This window comes from Dipteris shenzhenensis, chromosome 4 (assembly GCF_047967505.1).
Source record: "Dipteris shenzhenensis isolate YYH24624 ecotype China chromosome 4, Dip_SZ_1.0, whole genome shotgun sequence".
Classification (NCBI taxonomy): domain Eukaryota; kingdom Viridiplantae; phylum Streptophyta; class Polypodiopsida; order Gleicheniales; family Dipteridaceae; genus Dipteris; species Dipteris shenzhenensis.
Window position 1 is genome coordinate 44,127,770 of NC_141599.1, and position 23,954 is coordinate 44,151,723.

Consider the following 23,954-nt stretch of genomic DNA (forward strand, 5'->3'; position numbering starts at 1 on the left):
TTTATTACTTTCATTGATGATGCCACACGCAAGGTGTGGGTCTATTTCTTGAAGCATAAGGGAGATGCCCTAGATGCTTTCAAGAGGTTTGTCGCTCAGGTTGAAAATCGGACAGGTCGTAGGCTGAAATGCCTCAGATCCGATAATGGGGGTGAGTATGTGTCACATGCTTTTGTGCAGTTTTGCCAAGCTAAGGGCATCAAACAGGAACTCACAGCCCCTCATAATGCATCTCAAAATGGTGCAAGTGAGCGGATGAATCGAACTGTTCAGGAAAAGGTTCGATGTATGTTGTCTTATGCTGCATTACCCCATGGCTTTTGGGCAGAAGCCGTGCAAACAGCAGTTCACATTATTAACAGGTCACCAAATAAGGCTTTGGAATTGAAAGTGCCAGAGGAGGTGTGGTCTGGCAAGCCACCCTCATATAAACACTTACGGGTATTTGGCTGCGAGTGCTTTGCTCATGTACGCAAAGATCTCCGCACCAAACTGGATCCAAAGTCTATCAGATGCATCTTTATGGGATATGGTGATGAAGGTGAAATGGGGTACAGATTATGGGATCCCGTTAAACGGAAGATTATACGCAGCAATGATGTCATCTTTAAAGAAGATTGTGTACACAAGGAACCCGTGCAACCTGTGGAATACAGGCGGGTTATTTATGATGATGTTGGACAGCAAAGAATGCCTATTTATATGCAGCAGCAGCCTGCTGCAGATCACCCTGTTCAAGAGGGTATACAGGCTGATATTCAGCCAGAAAATTTTGCCAATAATGCACCACTGGATGTGCCAACAGATGGGGCTGTAGAACAGCCAGGTACGGTGGTACAGCCACCTGTTATGCATGAAGAACAGGCTGGACAGCAGCCTAATCCGGAACAGTTTGTTAGGAGGAGCACCCGTGCACAACGGCCTCCTGCCAGGTTTGTTCCCGGAGCCAATAATGTGGCTGATTTTGTCATGCTGACAGATTGTGGTGAGCCTTCCAGCTTCAAGGAAGCTATGGGCAGAACAGAGAAAAAGAAGTGGGAGAAAGCCATGCAGTCAGAAATGGATTCTCTACTTCAGAATGATACATGGGACTTGGTGCAGTTACCTGCAGGCAGAAAAGTTTTGCCATGTAAGTGGGTTTACAAAGTCAAAGTGGATTCAAATGCTTTACCGAGGTATAAGGCCAGATTGGTTGCCAAGGGATTCAAGCAGGAGAAGGGCATTGACTTTGATGAGATCTTTTCCCCTGTAGTCAAGATGACTACTTTGAGAGCAGTGTTGGCTCTTGTTGCTCATGCTGACATGGATTTATGTCAGATGGATGTGAAGACAGCTTTTCTTCACGGAGATCTCCATGATGAGATCTATATGAGTCAGCCAGAGGGATATGCTGTTAAAGGGAAAGAGCAGCTTGTGTGTAGGCTCAAAAGGAGCTTGTATGGACTCAAGCAGGCGCCAAGAGAATGGTACAAGAAGTTTGATGCATTCATGCAGTCCCAAGGGTATCATAGGTGTGAGACCGATCATTGCTTGTACACCAAACGGGCAAAGGATGGCAGTTTGATGCTACTCATTCTATATGTGGATGACATGCTTATTGCCAGTAAATCTCAGCATGAGATTAGTGCTTTGAAGAAACAACTGCATAAGTCTTTTGACATGAAAGACTTGGGTGATGCAAATCATATTCTTGGCATGCGTATTACTCGTGACAGGTCCAAGGGACTTTTGTTTCTGTCACAGAAAGAGTACATTGACAAAGTACTGCAGAGGTTTAAAATGGAGGGGGGGAAGTCCATTAGTACCCCGTTGCCTCCACATTTAAAACTCAGCAGTAAGGACAGCCCCAGATCACATGATGATAAGGCTGAAATGGCCAAGGTTCCGTATGCATCTGCAGTTGGATCTTTGATGTATGCCATGGTTGCCACTCGTCCGGATATTGCTTTTGCGGTGGGAGTCATCAGCAGGTATATGGCAAATCCAGGCAAGCGGCATTGGGAAGCAGTGAAAGGTGTCTTGAGGTACCTCAAAGGTACCAAAGACTTGTGCATATGCTATGGTAGGCAGGATGCATTGGTGCATGGTTTTACAGACTCAGACTATGCAGGGAATGCAGATAACCGGAAGTCTACTACCGGTTATATTTTCACATTTGCAGGAGGTGCTATATCATGGGTGTCTCGGTTGCAGAAATGCGTTGCACTGTCAACCACAGAAGCTGAATATGTTGCAGCCACTGAGGCTTGCAAGGAAGCAATATGGCTTACTCGGCTGGTGGGAGATTTGGGCATTACAGGAGATATGCCAGTTTTGCATTGTGATAGTCAGAGTGCTATCATGTTGGCAAAGAATCCGGTTTTTCATCAGAAGACCAAGCACATAGAAGTGAAATATCATTTCATCAGGGAGGTACTGGAAGACAAGCGTCTTGAGCTTGTGAAAGTACATACTGATGATAATCCTGCAGATTTGCTCACTAAGAGCTTGCCTACAGAGCGGTTTGCACATTGCCGCCACATCATGGGATTAGGATGAGACCATTCTTATTTTATGGTCCTGTATACAGTAACTGTATATTGCTGTAATTTTTATTCTTTACTCCCCTTTAGGCACATTGGCCTTTAGGTGGGAGGTTGTTGGGGTTAAAGGCACATTGCCAACCCTTATATTAAAGAATTAAAGATAGGACACCTATGACTGTCTTAAGACAGTCATAGGGTAAACCTAATCCTAATAAAACTTAAGTGAGTTTGTGGTGTGGCTCACTCATCATTTCACACCCGCACTATTGTGTCTCTCTCTCTTGCTCCCCTTTCAACTCTACTTCCCCCTCTCACTCACAACCTCTTATTAGCTGGGGAAGGGAGCACAAGGAGGTGAAGGAAGGGGTGTGAAGGAGGGGAAGGGGGATGGAGGTGAAGCGAGGTGGATCTATGGCAAGGGGCTAAGGTAGAAGGAGCAGCGCTGGGAGCAGAAGGAGCAGGTTGAGGCTGAGCCACTCATATGGGATAAGTACTATCGCACTTATCTTGGCAAAGAGTTTCAATGAAGCGGTCGGTACTGGTTTTCCCAATACTTGGACCCTTATACCCTTGCTCTCATCCACCAGGTAGGTAACCCCATGAGCCCGAAAAACTACAGGACCATTATGATTGAGCTTGTCATGTCCAAGATGTTGGCCTCAGTGCTCGATACATAGGTTAGCCAATTTGCACAGCTCCAAGGACTAAGAGCTAAGGGGTAGGGAGGCTTCCGTGCTAATCATGCGACTCTAGATCACATTGTCACACTTCAAGGTGTCGTTGAGGAGGCTAGAGCATGCAACAAGAGAATCTATTGCTGCTTTATGGATTTCCGCAAGACTTTTGACTAGAAGTTGAGAGCTTGCCTCATCAGACGCTTGCAGGATCTAGGGTATAGTTAGGAGATTATTTGAATAGTCATGGCACTTCATGAGAGGGTCTCAAGCAAGGTTCGGATGGCTATAGGGTGGACCATGTAGATCTATTGGGGTCAAATAGGGTTGTTCACTATCACCAACTTTGTCTAGCCTCTACATCGACGAGCATGAGACCGTTCATCGGGACACGAGGAGGGGCAAGCTCCTCTCTTGCTGGCTCCTTCATTTAGATTCTTCTCTATGCAAACGATGTGATCTTACTGTCCGCTTTAGCTGAGAGCCTCCAATGGCACTTGGATGCACTCCTTACTTTCTATGAGACACATGATTTGAAATCCAATATTGGTAAAACCAAGGTTATGATCTTCAACACATCTAGAGCAGCCATGCACAAAGAGTAGTTTACACTGTACAGATTACAAACGGAGGTCGTTGCATCCTACACATATTTGGGATTTTTCTCTTGGCTGATCTTCAATGAGACCACGATGCAGACTTGATTGAGCAAGGGATATGCTGCACTTGCCAGGCTTGAGCAGAAGTGCTTTCAATCTCATTTCTAGGATCTTAAATCGAATTTGTCTCTTTGACTCCTTGGTCCGTCCAGCAGGCAATGACAGTCCTTGGTAAGAAGTCTGCTCTATCAGAGGTAGACTAGGATCGAGTGGAGAGGCTCCATATCATTTTGGCTGAGTTTTGGGTCTTCCCACTCCCAACTCGACACAACATTTCAGGTAATCACATATCTTCACCGAGTCAAGGATTTATTGGTATTAAAGAGATGCAAACATGCAATACTATCTTATTAATAGTGGACTCGGAATTAGCTTAGAGAGGGAAGGAGCATGAAATATAGAACTCACTTTATTGAAAAGCTTCATGCTAAGCACAACACACACTCTAGCAGATGCACATCCCTATGGGGCTTGTTGCATCTATTTACAAAGCTCTACCACACTAGCCACAAAGGCTGATTACAAAAGAGTCTCTTGCTCCAAACACTCTGAGCATATATCATGAATCACACACATGAACTGCTCTGGAACAGGTCAGATATATAAAGAGGTCGCATGAGAGAACCACACGAAGTTGTGAAGAGACAGAAGAGTCGCGCCAGCAGCCTATATAAACAATGTCCGGAGCAAGATATACGATGGACCTGTCAGCATGTCGATGTGTAGATTAGACTTGGGGATCTTCCCTCCGTGTTCGCCAAACTAGGGACACAACCAATGGGTGTGAGTGGCACTTGTCTGATGTAGAGCCACGGCTAGGAGACCATACAGGTCACAGGTTTCATGTCACCTGGCAGCATTGACCACCACTACCTCCTCTCTCTACCGAGGCCCTTTTATCCATTCTCAGCCACCCAGTGGACTTCAGTCCCCAAACAGCATATGGAGGGCCACCATAGTGATGCCACTGTGAGAGATGCAGCGGATCTGAACATAAATGGAGAGAGAAAGAAAGAAAGAAAGAAAGAAAGATATATCAACGTCCGTAGGAGGCCTCGCGGGCCTATGGGCCAAAGTACGGAATCAAGTAGCTCATACAGACCACTGTGAGCCGGGGCAAAGGGCTCACTAAGGCCCTTGCTGAGTACTAAAATGCTATACTAGTACAAAATAGCAAAAAAGGTAGCAAAAAAGGCATGAGAGTGGCATGAAGATATCTAGTGCCTAGAGCTAGAGCCCCAAGTGCATGAACCGGCTCCACGTATCCAGGCTCCATGATGGCTCTCTAATGAGATGCAAAGAGCTCATGTATTTGCATGTGTCGGATGTCTCTCGTGGTGGTGGAGGATGTGGTCTCCTTGATCTCTGGATCCGATGGGCTATGTCAAGGGTGATGCCTCGCCTTGGTCGATCTCCCCTAAGGAGAGCTGAAATAGGTTGAACCTCGATCGTGTGTGCTCTGGTCGCCTGTCGCGCCGTGTACGGTCTCTGTGCCCCTTGTCTGGTAGTGCTGTGTCGGCTCCCTCCACTGATCCATATATCTCTCATGTCGGCTAGCTCCTCCTCCTCTATCCCAGAGTGCCCTAAGGCTGAGTCAAATGCATAGAAATCCGTGACTTGTCTCTATGCTCGGTCTACCTTGGTACCTTGTGGTGTGGTGGTCCCATCCTCTTGCTCTCTGATATGTCATATGTCGTAGTAGTATCTCCCTGTGTCATCGCATCTCCATTAGGTAGAGCCCAACACAGACCTGGTCCTGGAAGTGAATCAGTCGTGAGAGTGGGCCAAAGCCGTGCCCCTCCTGAAAAAGATAGTGGTAGCACCCTCGGATCTCATAGTAGGCTGGGCAGACACATAGAAAGTGCTCCTCTGTCTCGACTGCCCCCATCGTGCACAACCTGCAAGTCCACTGCTCTCTGGGTATGCGTGCAGCTCTCCCTGCCTCGACCCTCAGCTGATGGGACGAGACCCGCATCTGTCCGATGGCAATCCTCAGTGCGTGTGAGACTCCTCTGTCCTCGAGAAACTGAGGTCTGATGATGAGCCCATCTTCCAAGACTCGCTGAAAGTGGTCATAGTAGAGTTGGGTCTTGGTGGGGAACTCCTAGTCCCCCCCCAAGTGCGAAATGTGTGGAGTTGGAGGAGATCTAACCGTATGATGCAGTTAATCTCATCTTGTGGGATCGACTCGGGTGGTGCATCCATGCTACACTGAAACGGAGGAAGCCTATCCATTTGAATGCCGGGACTGGCAAACCATGTAGTGTCGCATGCAAACCATGCTGTACCTGCCCCACTCTCAGATAGTCGTATGGAGGACTCTAGTGCCAGCCTCGGAAGTCTCTCGCGAGGTAGGCCCCAAACACTGTGGAGGAAAGTCACTGTCTAAAAAATGGCATCAACCTGGAGAGGGGTCATGGCAAGGTCTGCCTGTACTATCTGATGGGGGACCGAGGGCTTACTCCAAATCATCGTTACATGGCGGTCGCCCTCACTAGAGTGTCGAAAAGCCAACACTTCATTGGTGGATGTTGGAAGTGCGCCTAAAAGCACTGTCGCTCTAGTCGGGCCAAGGCACCTTACCCTCATGTGAGTCATGCTCTGGCTGGATGGGTCATCGTGAAAACTGGCCCTGTGAAAACTGCACCCAAGTATGTGTAGGACTGCACAATCTCCACTGGCTGACTCTGGTATGTAAAACTATGTCGGTGAAGCACTATGTAAGAGGTGTTGAAGATCATGACCTTGGTCTTCCCAAGGTTAACCATGAAGTCTCTCTCTCTGCAAAACACCTCTAGGGCATCTAGATGTCTCTGTAGTCCCTCTGCCGAAGATGACAGGAGGACTGTCATCTGCGTATGGTAGAATATGTATCATCAAGTTTGCTAGTGGTGCTCCCTCGCCTCCTAGGTGGTCTATGAAATATGTAATCTCATCAATGTAGAGTTTGAAGAGAGTCGGTGAGAGAGGGCATCCTTGCTTTACTCCGATCGTGCTCTCAACCCAGTCTGACAGGCCTCCTGGGACACGAACTCTCCCTCTAACAGACTCATATAGGTTCACCACTCCCCAGATTAGAACCTCTGGAATCTGCATATCCTGTAGTCTCTTGATCATGCGGGATCGCGGGACAGTGTCAAAGGCCTTCCGAAAGTCTACAAAACAAGCGTAGACTTTCTGGCGTCTTGACCTCGCCTCTTCAATGATAGTCCTCAAGGTGAAGATGTGGTCGAGAATGGAGTGATGTCTCCGGAAACCTGCCTGTCCTAGAGCGCATTGCCCATGTGCCTCCGTATGGCTCTTGATCTCCCTCTCCAGTATCGATCCATAGATCTTGGCCAGCGTGTGGCCAATCATGAGAGTGTGATAATTCCCTGTATCCATGGGGTCACCTACCTTGTGTATCGGTACTATGGTGGTGGTACTCCATGAGGGTGGGAAGCCGTGACATATGGCGTGGTTGAACATCTGTGCTAGTATCGGAGCCAAAGCCTCCTGTCCATAGTCAAAATGCTCAGTCTGTAGTCCCTCGTGGTCCTGTGCTCTCCGGTTATGAAGCCGGTTGAGTGCAGCCCGCACATTCTGTGCAGTGAACAAGTGGCAATTGGTGGGCCGTGGCATAGTGGACATATCAGGTGGTGCCTGCATTGGGACATCATAAAGGGGGCATGCATAAGTGTGCCAAACACCTGAGTCTGTGATGGGTATAGGTGGCTTCCCCTCCGATAGAAACCCTCAGCCAATGGTGGGATCCCCCCCTCGAAATGAACTGATCACCTCGTCCATTCTTTGGATGAGGAAAGCCCGCCGCTTACGATGTGTCAGTCGTAGTGAAATCTGTTGTGCCTTGGATGATGTCAAGTGGCCAAGGGCTCGCTCGCGTGTGAGGTGAGCTCTCATCTCTCTGCACTCATCATCATACCAAATTCTGTGGCATCTTCCCTAGTGAGGTGCGTGCAGATCGAGTCGTGGGGAAAGACATTATGGCTGCGTCCACGACTACTGTGGAAAGGGTGCCTGAGCTGTGGGCAAGGTCTACAACATCTCCAAGTAGTAGGGCTGGAAGTCCCTTCGCCAAGTTGCTCACATAGATGGGGTCCAGGGCACGATCAAAGTGAACCTATACATGAGTGGGCGTGGGGGGAACCCTCTCTATAGCTGGCATAGTGGTAGAGATACAAAAGGCTAGGTACGAGTGATCAGCACCGAGTGGGGGAGGGGGCACAATAAAGTCGTATATCCGTGAGGCAAAAGCCAAGGGAGTCTACTGTGCTTGTCCCTCCGCCATGTGGGAAACAAGTGAGACCACCGGATGATGGCCATCTCTGTAGACCATTGTATAATCAAGTCATGAACAGCCCCTAGCTCAAGTAGATGTCGTCCATACTCTTTCACCTATGGTGCATCTGCAGAGTGTCTCACTATCCCGAGCTCAGCTGCATCTAGTTCTGGTACTATGAGGGAATCCAATGCAAAGTCCAGAAGGCCCACCTGCCTATTCCCTGTGCGTGCATTGAAGTCACCAAGAAGAAGGATGTTCTCCTGCCTGGAAAATTCAGTGATATCATCCTGAATCGACTCATATGGAATGTGCCCTTTTGTGGTGACCTCACATGCATAGGATGAAGTATCTGGAGGGAAATAACATACTGCTATGAGAATCGGTCGTGCGTATGGTAGCTGGACTCATATCCACATGTGTCGCGCATGGTCCTCTCTCCGTGCCATTGATATGAGAGGTCTCATGTGTGATCTAAAAAGGATAGCCACTCCCCCCGAACCGTGCACACCAGTGTCTCTCCTCGTCTCCTTCCTATGAGATGACTCCCATGTATATCTTGTTACGGTGGGCAGTCCTCTCTTGGGGCTCTCATGTGTCTCAGTGAGGAAGACCATGTCTCTGTCAGTGTATGTCTCTGAGAAACCATGTGGATCAGACTATAGTGTGCCATTGCAATTCCACACTGCAATTTTCAGTCCACTTTGTGTCCCACTCACAAACTGAACTGGAAAGGAAAGAAAGAGACACGCGAGACTGCAATGGATCTCAAGGCAAAAACCCCTAAAGTGTGGGGGAAAACCTCTGCATATATAGGCACAGAACTGCTTCACATTGAGATGCCACAAGTGAGGCAAGGGGGGCCTATATATAGGCAGCCGCCCCCTCCCTATTCTACTAGGCCAACTAGCAGGCCTGAGGTGGGCTGACCCACCTACCCTAGGACCAACCCTACCCAATAGCCTATAAGGGCTGCCATACAGCCCTATGGGGCTGAACCCCTCATTGACTGCCATGCAGCCATATAGTGGGGGGGATGAACCCCTCCTACCAGGCCGATCAACAAGGCAAGGGGGCCGGCCCACCTCAGCCTACAAAAGGCCTCCACAGGGGGGGCGGGTCTGCAGCTCCAGGGGCAGCCACACAGGCCCCCAACACTGCCCAATAAAATGCGCCACAGCAAGGGCTGATCTGTGGAAACCAACAGGCCCAGATGGACCCTCAGATGGGGCCTCTACTGTGCGCGGATCTGCCCTCAGCCCTGCCCTACTCTACCCTCACAAGGGGGTGGGCACACCCACAACAAAGGCCTTCACTCAACCTAACCTAACCTCTCATGGGGCGGGCACACCCACAAGCAAGGCCCTCACTCTCCACCTAACCTACCCAAGTGACATCAGGAGATGCTGACCTCCAACAGCCACACCACAGTTCCATCCTCTCCATGGGCTCAGAAACTTTGTACTAGTGTTTATGTTTGTATTTGTCTTGGGTGCAGATGCCTGCGTAGAGGCTCCACCCATTTAGCTCATTTTATCTAGTTTTTTAAGTCTTGTAGACTCTCTGGTCTTTCAAAGACTTTAATAAACTCTCTTTCTTTCTTTCTTTCTTTCTTTGGTCACTACTTTTAGGGATGGCCTGCTCAAAACAATGTATCAAACACATCCGAGGTGCCGACAAGTGGCTGTTTTTGACAGTCCAGCATCGGCATAAAAGAGTTTTGACCAAATAGCAAGTCCCTATTGACTAATCTTGCCAGTGAGTGGTTGACAGAAATGGTAACCTTTACTCTCAGAACTATAACCAATGAAGATACATTTAATTGCCTTGTCTTCCAGATTGTGCCACCTTTGAGATGGTACATGTGCATAAGCAAGGCATCCAAACACTCTCATGTGTGGAATGACTGTCTTATGATAGACAGTGATTGTCTTCAATGTCTTGGTTGGTGACGACATAGTTTGCACACAATAGCATCCAACCATATTTTTTTGGACAAAGATTTTCCCTCATCATGCATCATGCATCATGCCATTTCTATCAAAGTTCTATTTTTTACATTCATTGATGAATAATACTACGAGATGCTAAAAAATCTGCAAAATTCTCTTGGCTTATACTCACCGCCCCTAGTTAGTGCAGAGTGTGACCCTCTTGTGTTCACTTACATTCCCAACCATGGCAAGAACGCAAGAACTTTCTTGAAGCATGGAAAGACATTTAGCTTGGATTTCCAAGGATATATCCAAGTATGACAAGTAAAGTTATCAACAAAAGTATTCTCTATCTAATTCCAATACCTTCTCTCTGTAGTCACATTTCTTCATCTCTCTCTTCCATAGACATAATTATGATGCATACTCAGACAGGTTTGCCCTTAGTTGGTTCCCTGATCCCATTTCTACTATACATAGACGATGTGCTTCTGCACTCCTCATTAGCCAAGGGTCTCCAGTGGCACTCGGATGCACTTTCGATTTTTGTAAGGCACATGATCTAAAGGTCAAAATTGGTAAAACAAGGTCATGATCTTCAATACATCTTGGGCAGCTGTACATCAAGAGAAGTTTACCTTTGGTGGGGCATGAGTGGAGACTCCTATATGTATCTGGGGGTCCTTTTCTCAAGCCCGATCTTCATAATGAGATCAGTCATGCATGCTTGCTTGAGCAAAGGATATGCCACACTAGCCAAACTCAATGGTCATTGCTTTCACTCCCATTTCCAGGATCCTAGAGCCAAGTCTTGTCTCCTTCCTCGTTCAACTCGAATGTATGGCAGTCCATTTGGGATAGACAGATGTATCAGAGATAGACTGGTCTCTGCATAGAGAGACCACATGATTTGCTTCTTGCCTCAGTAATCCATAGCAAACCATTGGACCCACATCATATTATGTCGGCAGAGTTTGGCACTACCCCTCTATAGCTTGATGCAGTATTTTAGGTGGTCACTTATCTTCATAGAGTCAAGGACTGTGGCACCATGACATTTGGACATAAGTTGCCATGGCTGACCTTGACTTCATGTATTGCACTAGATACAATGGCGATTAGAGGAGTTGGTATGCTTGGGCATGCAAATGGTCTTAAAGCTTGGGATTCCATATGAAAGATTGCCACTGTTTGAGTATGGCCTTGAGGCTCTATCATCTCTGCTCAGCCATCATGAGGTGAACCAGGTCATCAGAGAAGATTTATTACAGCTCCACACATACAGGGTTTGGCTAGCATCTCATGAGCTTTCGGTAAAACTCAGCTTTTATAGAGATCACTGCTTGCGGATCTCAGAGGAGGGGTTTATTGAACCACAGAGCTACACTCGGATCCATCTCCCACATGCACTGAGGATCTCAATTGGGTTGTTCTGGCTATCTTCTCACAAACTACAGATTGAAACAGAATGGACAGAGGGCATTTCACATGAAAACGGATCTGCACTTTAGGTGATATGCAAGAGAGTGAGATAGATGCACACTTTGCATCTAGATGCTTATTTACTATGAGATCCATGGATGGCACCACTGTCTATTCAAGAGACTGAGACTGAGAAGCGCTTTGCATTTGGATGCCTGTGTTCTATGAGATTGCTGGACGGCAATTTGCATTTAGATGCCTATGTACTATGAGACCCGTGGAATGGACCTTTGCCTATTGAGGAGCATTTATGGCCCACTCAAAGATTCTGAGCCACTAACGGACGAGCTCATCTTGTCTGTCCTTTGCCAACCGATGGACTTGATCCCACAGATAACATACACTAGTCCCCTCAATCGGATGGGTAGTTGATCGGTTGAGCGACGGCCAAGGAACTCCCCTCTTTGTCCTTTGTTTTTGGGTTTTCTCTCTTGCAGCAGGCGATAGTTGATGTATTTATTTTTTCATCTGAGACACCAGCCGTGGGCATGGGTGCCTCTTTTTAGTGGCCCTACTCCTTATCTTTCATTGTATTCGCTGGTTTTTTTCCAATCTCGTAGACCCTTTGGTCTTTCATTGACATTAATAAACTTTCTTTCTTTCTCCCACCTGGACCACTGAGTTCTGCCACTCTCATCTAGAATAGAGTTAACTGTTCCACATAATTGGCTACAATCAATCTCATTATGCAAAATTGGGGAAACCCCCCGTAATGAGTTTCTGAAACTCAGCCAAGCTGTGACAATAGTAGTCATAAGAGGTGAAGGAGGCATCCTGATGTGTGTGGAACAAAAAACCCACCGAGTGCTATCCATCTAATCACCGCCCTGGAAGAGGAAATGCAACACTCAGAATATTGACCATGATTTTCAGTGCAAGAAAACCCATCAATTTACTCCAAAAAGAGTTTTTGACAGGTCTCTTAAGATGAGAAATGCAGCCCCTAGACTGACACAAGCATGAACAAACAAACAAGCAGTGACCATCTAAAGCTGGCTAAACTGCCACTCTAGAGGCTAGATCCAGCCTGGCTGAACTCTGAAAAAGGAGTTTCCTCTTGATAGTCTCCAATACGGGAGTAAATTTCTGAGAAGAAGAAATGCCTATGCCAACCTGACAGCCCAGATACCTAATCGAAAGCTCTCTCTAGGTCCAACTGCTAGGTAGAAGAGTCCTCATCACTAATTCAAAATCCATTGGATTTATGCCAACTAATCTATGCCTTTGCTGCTTGATAAGTGAAAATTTACATGGTTAATGATGATGGGCATTACTTGTTCATCCTTTGTTACCTACTCTTCAATCTTATTAGCATCTGTAATAGGATTTGCAAATGCGTGCTCTACTATTTTCCACAACCTACTAGTCAATATTATTAGCATCTGTAATAAGCCTTGCAAATGTGGGCTCCACAATTTCCCAAACTATCAAACTATTGAATCACCGTAAATTTTGCTGAGTGCCAAAATACATGTGTGTGATTCAAAATCATTTGACTGTGCTGTTGTAAGGTCTCCCAATGAAGAATGACCTATACTTTTCAATTTACATATTTTCACCTGCAATTAGGGTTTTGTCTAGGTTGTATAGGGCCACACATGTGAATAGGCTTTGTCTTTGGAGTGGAAGGGGGGGGTGTGAATTGGTATGAGAATCGTTTGACTGTACAAAGCACATGTTGTTATTATTGGATCTGCTATGCAAATGCCCATACAGCTTTCAAGACATTATAGATGCAATTGCTTTTGCCTCGAGATTATCAAGGGCTGAAAGCTCAATTTTGAGCTAAAATTGCCCCGGGTTTCATGAACCTTGGTAGTAGGGATAGATCGGGACTATAAAAGCATCAACATCTTTTGTTCAGAGGATGTATTACACAAAAGTCAATACATCACAGCAAGGATGTGGAGCTTATGAAGTACCCTCTTACATATATAAGGGAAGAGCTTCTTTAAATAGATAGGAAATGAGAAATAGCAAGGCTATGATTTCCTTGAGGACATTTAGGCTTCAGCTTATATTAATTGGGTTCCAAGCTATCAAAGCTACTTTCAGTGCCCACTTTCAGTAGTTATTATAAAAATAGTTAAGTAAATGTTAATGTACCATAATTTTGTTTGTTCAGTCATTGCCTTCAAAATTTTATTTTGTGTGACCTATGATTTGGATTTTTTTGCAACAGGTTTTGCTAGATGTTGTGCTGAGACCTGGTTCAGAAGCAAAACTTCCAATTAATCTATCTCATGGTTTGCTTATCTATATTTTGGAGGTATACAATATTTATTACAAATATGTACCATTATTATTTAGGTCTTGATTCCTTCTGATCTTTGGGAATTTTGTGGTTACTCTTAGAGATAAAACTATGCTATTCTTACGAGTAATACTTTCAAGGTAACCATAAGTCTGAAATGTCCCTATGATGATAATAGGCATGATCAATGAGCTAAATCATGGAATTGACTTTTCCATTTTTTGTTTGGGATCTCAAACAACTGGAAGTAACATGCCTTTGGCTTTTAGGCAATTGGTCTTGTTAAGCTGGCATTGCTTACAGTCGACCACATAATTCTCTATATAGCCTTTCATCTTTAGCAAGAAAATACCTTTGGACAAAATCCAAGATATGAGGCTGTTCACATTCAGGACATAATGGCGTTCATAAAGAGTATGGTGCCTACCATTATCATGCTTGGGCAGCGTACAAAGCTTGCCACATTTAAATAGTAATCCATTCTATAAGTCCCCATATGAGGAGAGCATGGGGGAGTGAACCATGGAGTGAAGTGGCTGCTACATGGGCAGCACCTTGGCTGCCATGTGGGCAGCATACATACAACAAAACATGCAAGCATGTGGCTGCCACATGGATAACACATGGGCTGCCATGTGGGCAGCAGGTCCAAGGAAGTACTTGGCAGTTTTGAGCTTCCATGGTGGACGACAGGGGTATTGAGCTGCCACGTGGCTGTCTGCGATTGGAGAGAGCATGATTGTGCAGGGAAAATAGCCAGGAAACAAGATGATGACATGACACTAATATCAGTAGCAGTACAGGTCTACACAATAGGGTGTATGGAGCTGTTGTAGGCTGGAAAGGCTTTGGAACATGGTCTAGTAGGAGGCTGAACTGCAAGTCTGCATAGGTGCTTGTCTACAGAAGTGTTTGCGGCTGAAACAAGCCCTGGATCAGGTCGGAGGATGTCACGTCAGCCATAATCACAGGAGCTACAGTTGGTTATGGCAAGGTGGGAAACCAAAGGGCTGGACAATGCTTGCATAAGTGAGACCTAAAGGGTTTGGGTCTAGGGTCATCCCTAGACTCAGGCATTAGTGAGGAGGTACAAAGAGAAGTCCATGGGAGGACTTTGTTGGAAGGGTCCCTTGGGGGGCGCATGGCACCACAAGGGTTCCTTAGGGGACACATGGCACCACAAGGCTGACCCACTTGGCAAGAATTGGGCATGGGGGAGGATTCCATTTGGAAGGAGGCCAACGAAAGAGACCACACTCACACAAAAAAGAAGAATCAGGAGACACGGGAATTTGTGGCTGGATGGAAAGGTTGTCAAAACCCTTTTTGTTTCTTCTTGTCACATTGGTATCAAGGTTACGTGGGGAATTAAGTAAGAAATTTTTGAGAGAAGGAATTGAGAATGGCGTTGCCGCTTTGGTGCTCTCCTCAGTGGTCACGAACAATGCGACGGAGCTCTTTGCTGGCTGGTTTGCTAGATTTGAAGCTCTTGATAGGTCTTGTATACTTTTGTTGGTTTGAGCCTAGAAACGGGTGTGGTAGCACAGTTTTGTGTTGCTTTGGTGGTTTGGAAGCAACCTGCCCTTCGTCATCCTTCGCACCTTCTACTATGAGCGGGACGAGCTATTATCAATTGCTGGCATACTTGCTTGATGAAGCCATGGAAGCATTGAAGCTATGATGTGGGAGTTGCCAATAGGTGAGCCACAGAGACTTACACCACCATTTGTTGGGCGAATTCGCAGCACTTCCACACATGTAGCTTGAGGACACCAAGTTGCATAAGAGCCCAGCGACTTCGAGATCTCGATTTGTTTGTTGTCATCTCTTCTTCTCTTGAGCTATACAAAATTGTGAGTGAGATTCCCCAAGCTCCAAAAAATGGTGGGGTTTTCCAAGTCTTAAACAATGGCATCTCCCGCAGTAAGCTTCTTGTTGCCATCATCCCCCCCCCCCCCGCTGAGCTTGGATTTGGAAATACAAAGAGTTGCAACTCTTCTCTAACCCGTGACGAAGCAACTTGCGCATGAAAGAAGATAAAGCCTTTTCCTTTGAAGAAGGCCACGTCATTCTAAGGCTCCAGAACCTTTTAAAAAGCCACATCATTAGTTTTTAAAAAACCCCCTCTTTCTTTTGTCAAAGGTCCAAGGTCCTTCTCACCCCCTCTTCTCTCCAAGGTTGATTACCCATACGTTTTCAAACTCTTAGCCTCGCCTATTTCAAAGAAAAAGACCCAAAAGCAAAAGGGACTTTGGAGATCAAGAACGTGGAAAGCGAAAGGGACTTTGGAGGTTGAGATTGAGGAAGGCGAAAGAGCAGGATCGGGCGAAAGAGCGGGATCGAAAGCATAGATCATGAAGTAAAAAGAGTGCCTCGACTTTGAAAATACATCTAAAGCCTCAAATAAATTTCAAGGAAGTGGGCATTGCATTTTTCTCTTCGTTATAAGCTTTTTGCTTTATAATATCTGAAAAATTCTCACTTTAAAAAATGACGAGTCCAGAAAGAGATGAAATGATTAGGGAAAGCGAGGAAAGGGCTAGAAAAGGAAAGGCTATAGTTGAAGAGGAAATAGATGAGGAAACTCATGAGGATACTATGGAAATTGAGGATAAATGACTAGGGAAAGCGAGGAAAGTGTTGGGAGTTGGAAGCAATGGAAGCGCAAAAATAGAAGCACAATGGAGAAAAACGAGATGCTATAATAGATTGCTGCAAAACTGAAGTGTGGAGGCTCAAGGGAGAGCCAACATAACAAAACCCTAGGGCTAACTGCCCTAACTAGACTAAGTGTCCTAACTGACCTAGATGGTATATAAAGTAGCTATACCAATATCCTAATTGACTATAACTAGGCCTACAAGGCTCATACCAAGGTATAAGTGGCATCTATGGATAGCCCATGAGATAGCCTACAAACCCCCCTCCATGGTCTATCCTGGACATGGCTCAGGATACCTAAATATCTAGTGTCATGGTTGCACATGTTCGTCCCGTAGGATATAGGAACCTATGACTATACAGAGTACAACAGAACAAGTTACAAAAGGTACTAAGTTTAAAGCTTGCCGAAAAGCCTCAAACTTGAAAGGGACTGAAGGGGGAAGAAGAGCAAGAGGGAGAGAGTGAGAGAGAGAAGACTCAAGGTGTGCGGGTGTGAAGTGATGAGCCACACCACAAACTCATTTGTTTTTATTAGGATTAGGTTTACCCTATGACTGTCTTAAGACAGTCATAGGTGTCCTATCTTTAATGAAGGGTTGGCAATGTGCCTTTACCCCAACAACCTCCCACCTAAAGGCCAACGTGCCTAAAGGGGAGAAAAGAATAAAAATTACAGCAATATACAGTTACTGTATACAAGACCATAAAATAAGAATGGTCTCACCCTAATCCCATGATGTGGCGGCAATGTGCAAACCGCTCTGTAGGCAAGCTCTTAGTGAGCAAATCTGCAGGATTATCATCAGTATGCACTTTCACAAGCTCAAGTCGCTTGTCTTCCAGTACCTCCCTGATGAAATGATATTTCACTTCAATGTGCTTGGTCTTCTGATGAAAGACCGGATTCTTTGCCAACATGATAGCACTCTGACTATCACAATGCAAAACTGGCATATCTCCTGTAATGCCCAAATCTCCCACCAGCCGAGTAAGCCATATTGCTTCCTTGCAAGCCTCAATGGCTGCAACATATTCAGCTTCAGTGGTTGACAGTGCAACACATTTCTGCAACCGAGACACCCATGATATAGCACCTCCTGCAAATGTGAAAATATAACCGGTAGTAGACTTCCGGTTATCTGCATTCCCTGCATAGTCTGAATCTGTAAAACCATGCACCAATGCATCCTGCCTACCATAGCATACGCACAAGTCTTTGGTACCCTTGAGATACCTCAAGACACCTTTCACTGCTTCCCAGTGCCGCTTGCTTGGATTTGCCATATACCTGCTGATGACTCCTACCGCAAAAGCAATATCCGGACGAGTGGCAACCATGGCATACATCAGAGAACCAACTGCAGATGCATACGGAACCTTGGCCATTTCAGCCTTATCATCATCTGATCTGGGGCTGTCCTTACTGCTGAGTTTTAAATGTGGAGGCAACGGGGTACTAATAGACTTCCCCCCCTCCATTTTAAAGCGCTGCAGTACTTTGTCAATGTATTCTTTCTGTGACAGAAACAAAAATCCCTTGGACCTGTCACGAGTAATCCGCATGCCAAGAATATGATTTGCATCACCCAAGTCTTTCATGTTAAAAGACTTATGCAGTTGTTTCTTTAAAGCACTAATCTCATGCTGAGATTTACTGGCAATAAGCATGTCATCCACATATGGAATGAGTAGCATCAAACTGCCATCCTTTGCCCGTTTGGTGTACAAGCAATGATCGGTCTCACACCTATGATACCCTTGGGACTGCATGAAGGCATCAAACTTCTTGTACCATTCTCTTGGCGCCTGCTTGAGTCCATACAAGCTCCTCTTGAGCTTACACACAAGCTGCTCTTTCCCTTTAACAGCATATCCCTCTGGCTGACTCATATAGATCTCATCATGGAGATCTCCGTGAAGAAAAGCTGTCTTCACATCCATCTGACATAAATCCATGTCGTCATGAGCAACAAGAGCTAACACTGCTGTCAAAGTAGTCATCTTGACTACAGGGGAAAAGATCTCATCAAAGTCAATGCCCTTCTCCTGCTTAAATCCCTTGGCAACCAATCTGGCCTTATACCTAGGTAAAGCATTTGAATCCACTTTGACTTTGTAAACCCACTTGCATGGCAAAACCTTTCTGCCTGCAGGTAGCTGCACCAAGTCCCATGTATCATTCTGAAGTAGGGAGTCCATTTCTGACTGCATGGCTTTCTCCCACTTCTTTTTCTCTGTTCTTCCCATAGCTTCCTTGAAGCTGGAAGGTTCACCACAATCTGTCAGCATGATAAAATCAGCCACATTATTGGCTCTTGGAACAAACCTGGCAGGAGGCCGTTGTGCACGGGTGCTCCTCCTAACAAAATGTTCCGGATTAGGCTGCTGTCCAGCCTGTTCTTCATGCATGACAGGTGGCTGTACCACTATATCTGGCTGTTCTACAGCCCCATCTGCTGGCATATCTAGTGGTGCATCATTGGCAAAATTATCTGGCTGATTTTCAGCCTGTATACCCTCTTGAACAGGGTGATCTGCAGCAGCCTGCTGCTGCATATAAATGGGCATTCTTTGCTGTCCAACATCATCATAAATAACCCTCCTGTATTCCACAGGTTGCACGGGTTCCTTGTGTACACTATCCTCTTTAAAGATGACATCATTGCTGCGTATAATCTTCCGTTTAACAGGATCCCATAATCTGTACCCCATTTCACCTTCGTCACCATAACCCATAAAGATGCATCTGATAGACTTTGGATCCAGTTTGGTGCGCAGTTCTTTGCGTACATGAGCAAAGCACTCGCAGCCAAATACACGTAAGTGCTTATATGAAGGTGGCTTGCCAGACCACACCTCCTCTGGCACTTTCAACTCCAAAGCCTTGTTTGGCGACCTGTTAATAATGTGAACTGCTGTTTGCACGGCTTCTGCCCAAAAGCCATGGGGTAATGCAGCATAAGACAACATACATCGAACCTTCTCCTGAATAGTTCGATTCACCCGCTCACTTGCACCATTTTGAGATGCATTATGAGGGGCTGTGAGTTCCTGTTTGATGCCCTTAGCTTGGCAAAACTGCACAAAAGCATGTGACACATACTCACCCCCATTATCGGACCTGAGGCATTTCAGCCTGCCACCTGTCCGATTCTCAACCTGAGCAACAAACTTCTTGAAAGCATCTAAAACCCTCAGCCACTACAGTCTAGCCATCAGTAATCACCCATTTGGAATCCCCAAATGTGGTGTGGTAACCACTGTCATCCAATAAGCCAGTGCTAATCAGATTTTTCTTGATTTGCGGCACATGGCGGACACCATCAAGCATGAATATGCGTCCATCAGGAAATACTATCTGTATACTGCCAATCCCTGCAATCTGACATGCATAGTTGTTCCCAAGATGAACAACTCCATGAGTACCTGTGTAGGAAGTAAACCACTCCCTATGAGGAGTAACATGAAAAGAGGCACCTGAATCCAAGAGCCAAGTGTGCATGTCGTGACCATCAATAACCAAGGCATGTGCTATTACAGCAGAAGAGCATAAAACATCATGTATGTCACTGTCACTGTCCTCTGCTGCAACATTCACTGCATCCAAGTCATCTGCCTTGGCCTTGCCTTTGCCTTTGCTTGCATTTCCTGCATCCTTTGTTTCAGCCTTCTTGGCTTTCTGATCCCGTATGAACTTGAAGCACTTAGACTTCACATGTCCCTTCTTGCCACAATAAAAGCATTCAATATCCTTTTTACCACGGGACTGACTTCGGGATTTGGACTTACTAGCAGATCTCCCCTTCTGCTGAGTTCTGCCTCTATCCTGTACCTGCAAAGCATTTGAAGATTTGTTGCCCGCATTATTCTTCCTGCTCATCTCCTCCATGAGGAGAGAGCTCTCTACATCAGCATATATAAGAGTGACATTTGAATTAGACAGAGTGGTCTTGAAAGTGTCCCAACTCTCAGGGAGGGTACACAACAAGAAAGTAGCCTTGAACTCCTCATCAAGATTCAACCCCTGTGCAATCAGCTGTGTAAAGATGGCATTGAACTCACTCAAGTGTGAGGTCATAGCTGTACCTTCCTTCATGCGAAGATCAACCAGCTTCTTCAGCCAATAAACCTTACTGGCTGAGCTCTTTTGGGCATACAATTCTTCTAGCCTTTGCCATAGACCATAAGAGGTCTTTTCAGCCTGAACATTGAACACAAGAGTGTCTGAAATAGTGAGCATGATAGCTGCCCTTGCGGACAAATCAAGCTCTTCCCAGTCATTAGCTGCCATGTCAGATGGCTTGACACCCTTCACCCTTATGGGCTTAGCAATCTTCTTTAACAGAAGTACATTCAAGCACTGTTCTGCCCATAATGCATAGTTGTGTGCTCCTTCCAGTTTCTTTATGTTCAGAATTGAAGAATCACTTCCCCCTGATGCCATATCAGATAAGGAAAGTACCTGACTCCCTGGAAGTAAAAAAAGACTGAATAAAAATTCTGATTTCTCAGAAAAAAAAAACCCTGCTCTATTCAAGAGCCAGAAGCACTCTCAATGGTGCTGTTTTTACTGTCAGGGAAATCTGCAGCAAAACAGTAAATGACCCTGCAAATACTGTACCTTCTGACACACTGTACCATGCTCAAAGAGGCATAAAAACAGTAATTTCAGACTGCTGCAGTTGCTCAACAAGTGCTTAACAGTGCATAATCATCTGACAAAGCACAAACACTGCTGTAAACCCTGATGTACTGACTGTACTGATCACTTCTCCCACCTCAGATGAGGTATTGCACTGAGTTAATATGCATAAACCACTTGGCAAACACCCCAAAAAAAAATGACACTTCAGCCTGTCACACAGCCTGCAACAGAAAATGGGATAAATCCCAAGCAATCACCCTTATACCAAGGGGAGAAAATGCATCTGAAGATCTCTGTCGGTAACCCAAGTGCTATCAAACAAAGTCTGGGCAAAAGCCCCTTGATCTGACACCTGAATCAAGTGGAGAACACCTCAACACTGAGGTAGCATGCAATATGAAAATCTCTCTGACAAAATCATCCACCAGTGTAATGCATATACTGCCCTGTGTAGAAATGACATACACAGATCCCAACGTACAAACACTCAATGAGGAACCTTTTGAGCACTGTCAACGATGGACAGTTAGGGACCGAGTAAACTCGATGCGCCCTGGCCAAGCGTGGCTCAACTGAGGTTCTCTGAGTGTGGCACAAGAAATGTGACCTGCAAGAAAATGTCACCTCGACACTGCGGAAATCAAGACAAATGTGTGCTCTCTGGCACCACACTGCCTCAAGGCATACAATGCATCACCTTCCGGGCAAAAGCCCTATGATCTGCTCACCTGTAAACTGAGATTCAAACCCAGTAAAAGCATATGTCCTCTTGCAAAATCAAGGCATTACCTTCCCAGAACAAAATAGCTGTGCAATCAACCACACACTGTGGTTGTCTTCACCTCAAGCACGAGATGAATGAAAGTACTTGCTGTACTGTCAAGATAACACAGTTTTGTGAACTGAAAAAAGACCCTGAATCAAGAGGAATGAAGAGCAGAATGCGCTTTCACCTCTCTTTCTTCCCCAAGCAAAAAAAAATCTGCGCCTGCTGTACTGCCTGTACCTGCGCAGTGTACGGAATCCCAGAAAAGGGAAAAAAAAAATTTCGAAAATTTTGCCCTGTTGAAGTTCCCTGTAGGTACGGCGGCGTCGTCCGTACGACCGTACGGCAGTCCGTACAACTGCGTACGGTCTCCCTTGTGTGGACTGCGCGATGCCCGAAGGGCTTAGCAGCTAGTAGCAGCAGCTATGCAGCTGCTGGCTGCTGGCTTGATGCGGCGCCGCCCTGCTGCTGTCAGCAGCTGCTGTACAGCCCGCGACCCGCGCCACAGCCCGTGCCCGCTCCCGAGCTGCTCCCGTGCCCACGCCACAGCCCGCGCCCGCGCCCGCGCTGCTCCCGTGCCCACGCGCCCACGCACGATGCTCGCGCTTGCGCCCTGATCAGATCCGTACGAAGTCCGTCCGTACCGTCCGTACGGCGATGGCTATGTAGAGGTCGAAGGGGAGAGGTCAAGGGTAGAAGGGAAACCTTGCTCTGATACCAGTTGAAAGGGACTGAAGGGGGAAGAAGAGCAAGAGGGAGAGAGTGAGAGAGAGAAGACTCAAGGTGTGCGGGTGTGAAGTGATGAGCCACACCACAAACTCATTTGTTTTTATTAGGATAAGGTTTACCCTATGACTGTCTTAAGACAGTCATAGGTGTCCTATCTTTAATGAAGGGTTGGCAATGTGCCTTTACCCCAACAAAACTTAGGTCAAGGTAGAGCCTTCGTAAAAAGATCTGCCAAGTTGTTTTCAGCGGGAACATAAGACAACTCAATATCACCTGCTGATAATCGCTCTCTGACATAGTGATAGTGAACCTCAATGTGCTTTGTGAGAGAAAAACTGGATTTTGTGCGACACCCAAAGCACTCGGACTATTAGTGAAGATGACGGTAGGAGCAGTCTGGCATGCACAAAGATCTGCAGGTAGCTTCCGAAGCCAAACACACCTCACTGTAGCTGTAAAAGCCGCTCTGGACTCGGCTTCACAACTAGAAGTAGCAATTGTACTCTGCTTCTTGCTGAACCAAGAAACACATGAAGTACCAAGCATAAAACAGCTGCCACTATGTGACACACGAGTGTCAGACCAACCAGCCCAATCACTATCAGTGAACCCATGCATGACAAGTGAAGTATCAGCCCCATAAAGAAGGCCTAAATGCTGAGTGCCTTTAAGATATCTAAAAACACGCTTCACGGCATGCCAATGGTGCATAGATGGGTTGTGCATATATCTGCTTAACTGTGAGACATCATACTGTAGATCACGTCTCGTATGGCATAGGTAAATCAAACAACCAACTGCCTGCTGATAAAGAGTGACATCACATGTACCGCTGCCATTCTCAGAAGAGAAGTGAAAACCAGTCTCTAATGCTGTGGATACTGGCTTGCAATCCAACTGAAAACGCTGCAAAAGCTGTCCAATGTACTTGGATTGTGACATTAAAATGCCCCCTTCACTGCTAGCAAATTGAATGCCCAGATAGTAGTGCAGAAGACCAAGATCAGACATAGCAAATGTCTACTGCAAATCAACTGTAAAATCTGCAATTTGCTGAGCATGTGTCCCAATTACAAGCATGTCATCCACATAAAGGACTAAAATCAGCAAATCTGTCCCACGCTTGCGGATGTAAAGAGTAGCCTCTGTAGGGCTGTTCTGAAAGCCAAGTGTGAGCAAATGAGAATGAATTCTCGAATACCAAGCCCGAGGTGCCTGCTTCAATCGATAGAGGGCCTTTTTCAAGAGGCATACCTTGCTTTCAAAACCTTCAACCTCAAAGCCAGGAGGTTGGGAAACATAGACCTCTTCCTGCAAATGCCCATGAAGGAAAGCTGTCTTAA

At 46.0% G+C, this 23,954-nt stretch overlaps 1 protein-coding gene across 5 annotated transcripts in view; it reads left to right on the forward strand.

Annotated features, from left to right (window-relative positions):
• LOC147902920 (uncharacterized) overlaps positions 1–23,954 on the forward strand; it is a 110,404-nt gene that overhangs the window by 60,535 nt on the left and 25,915 nt on the right. For all 5 annotated transcript variants that reach the window (XM_087373677.1, XM_087373672.1, XM_087373673.1 and 2 more), the window contains one exon: positions 13,736–13,822. In XM_087373677.1, coding sequence (XP_087229803.1) covers positions 13,736–13,822 — 87 coding nt within the window. The remainder of the gene's footprint in view (positions 1–13,735; positions 13,823–23,954) is intronic.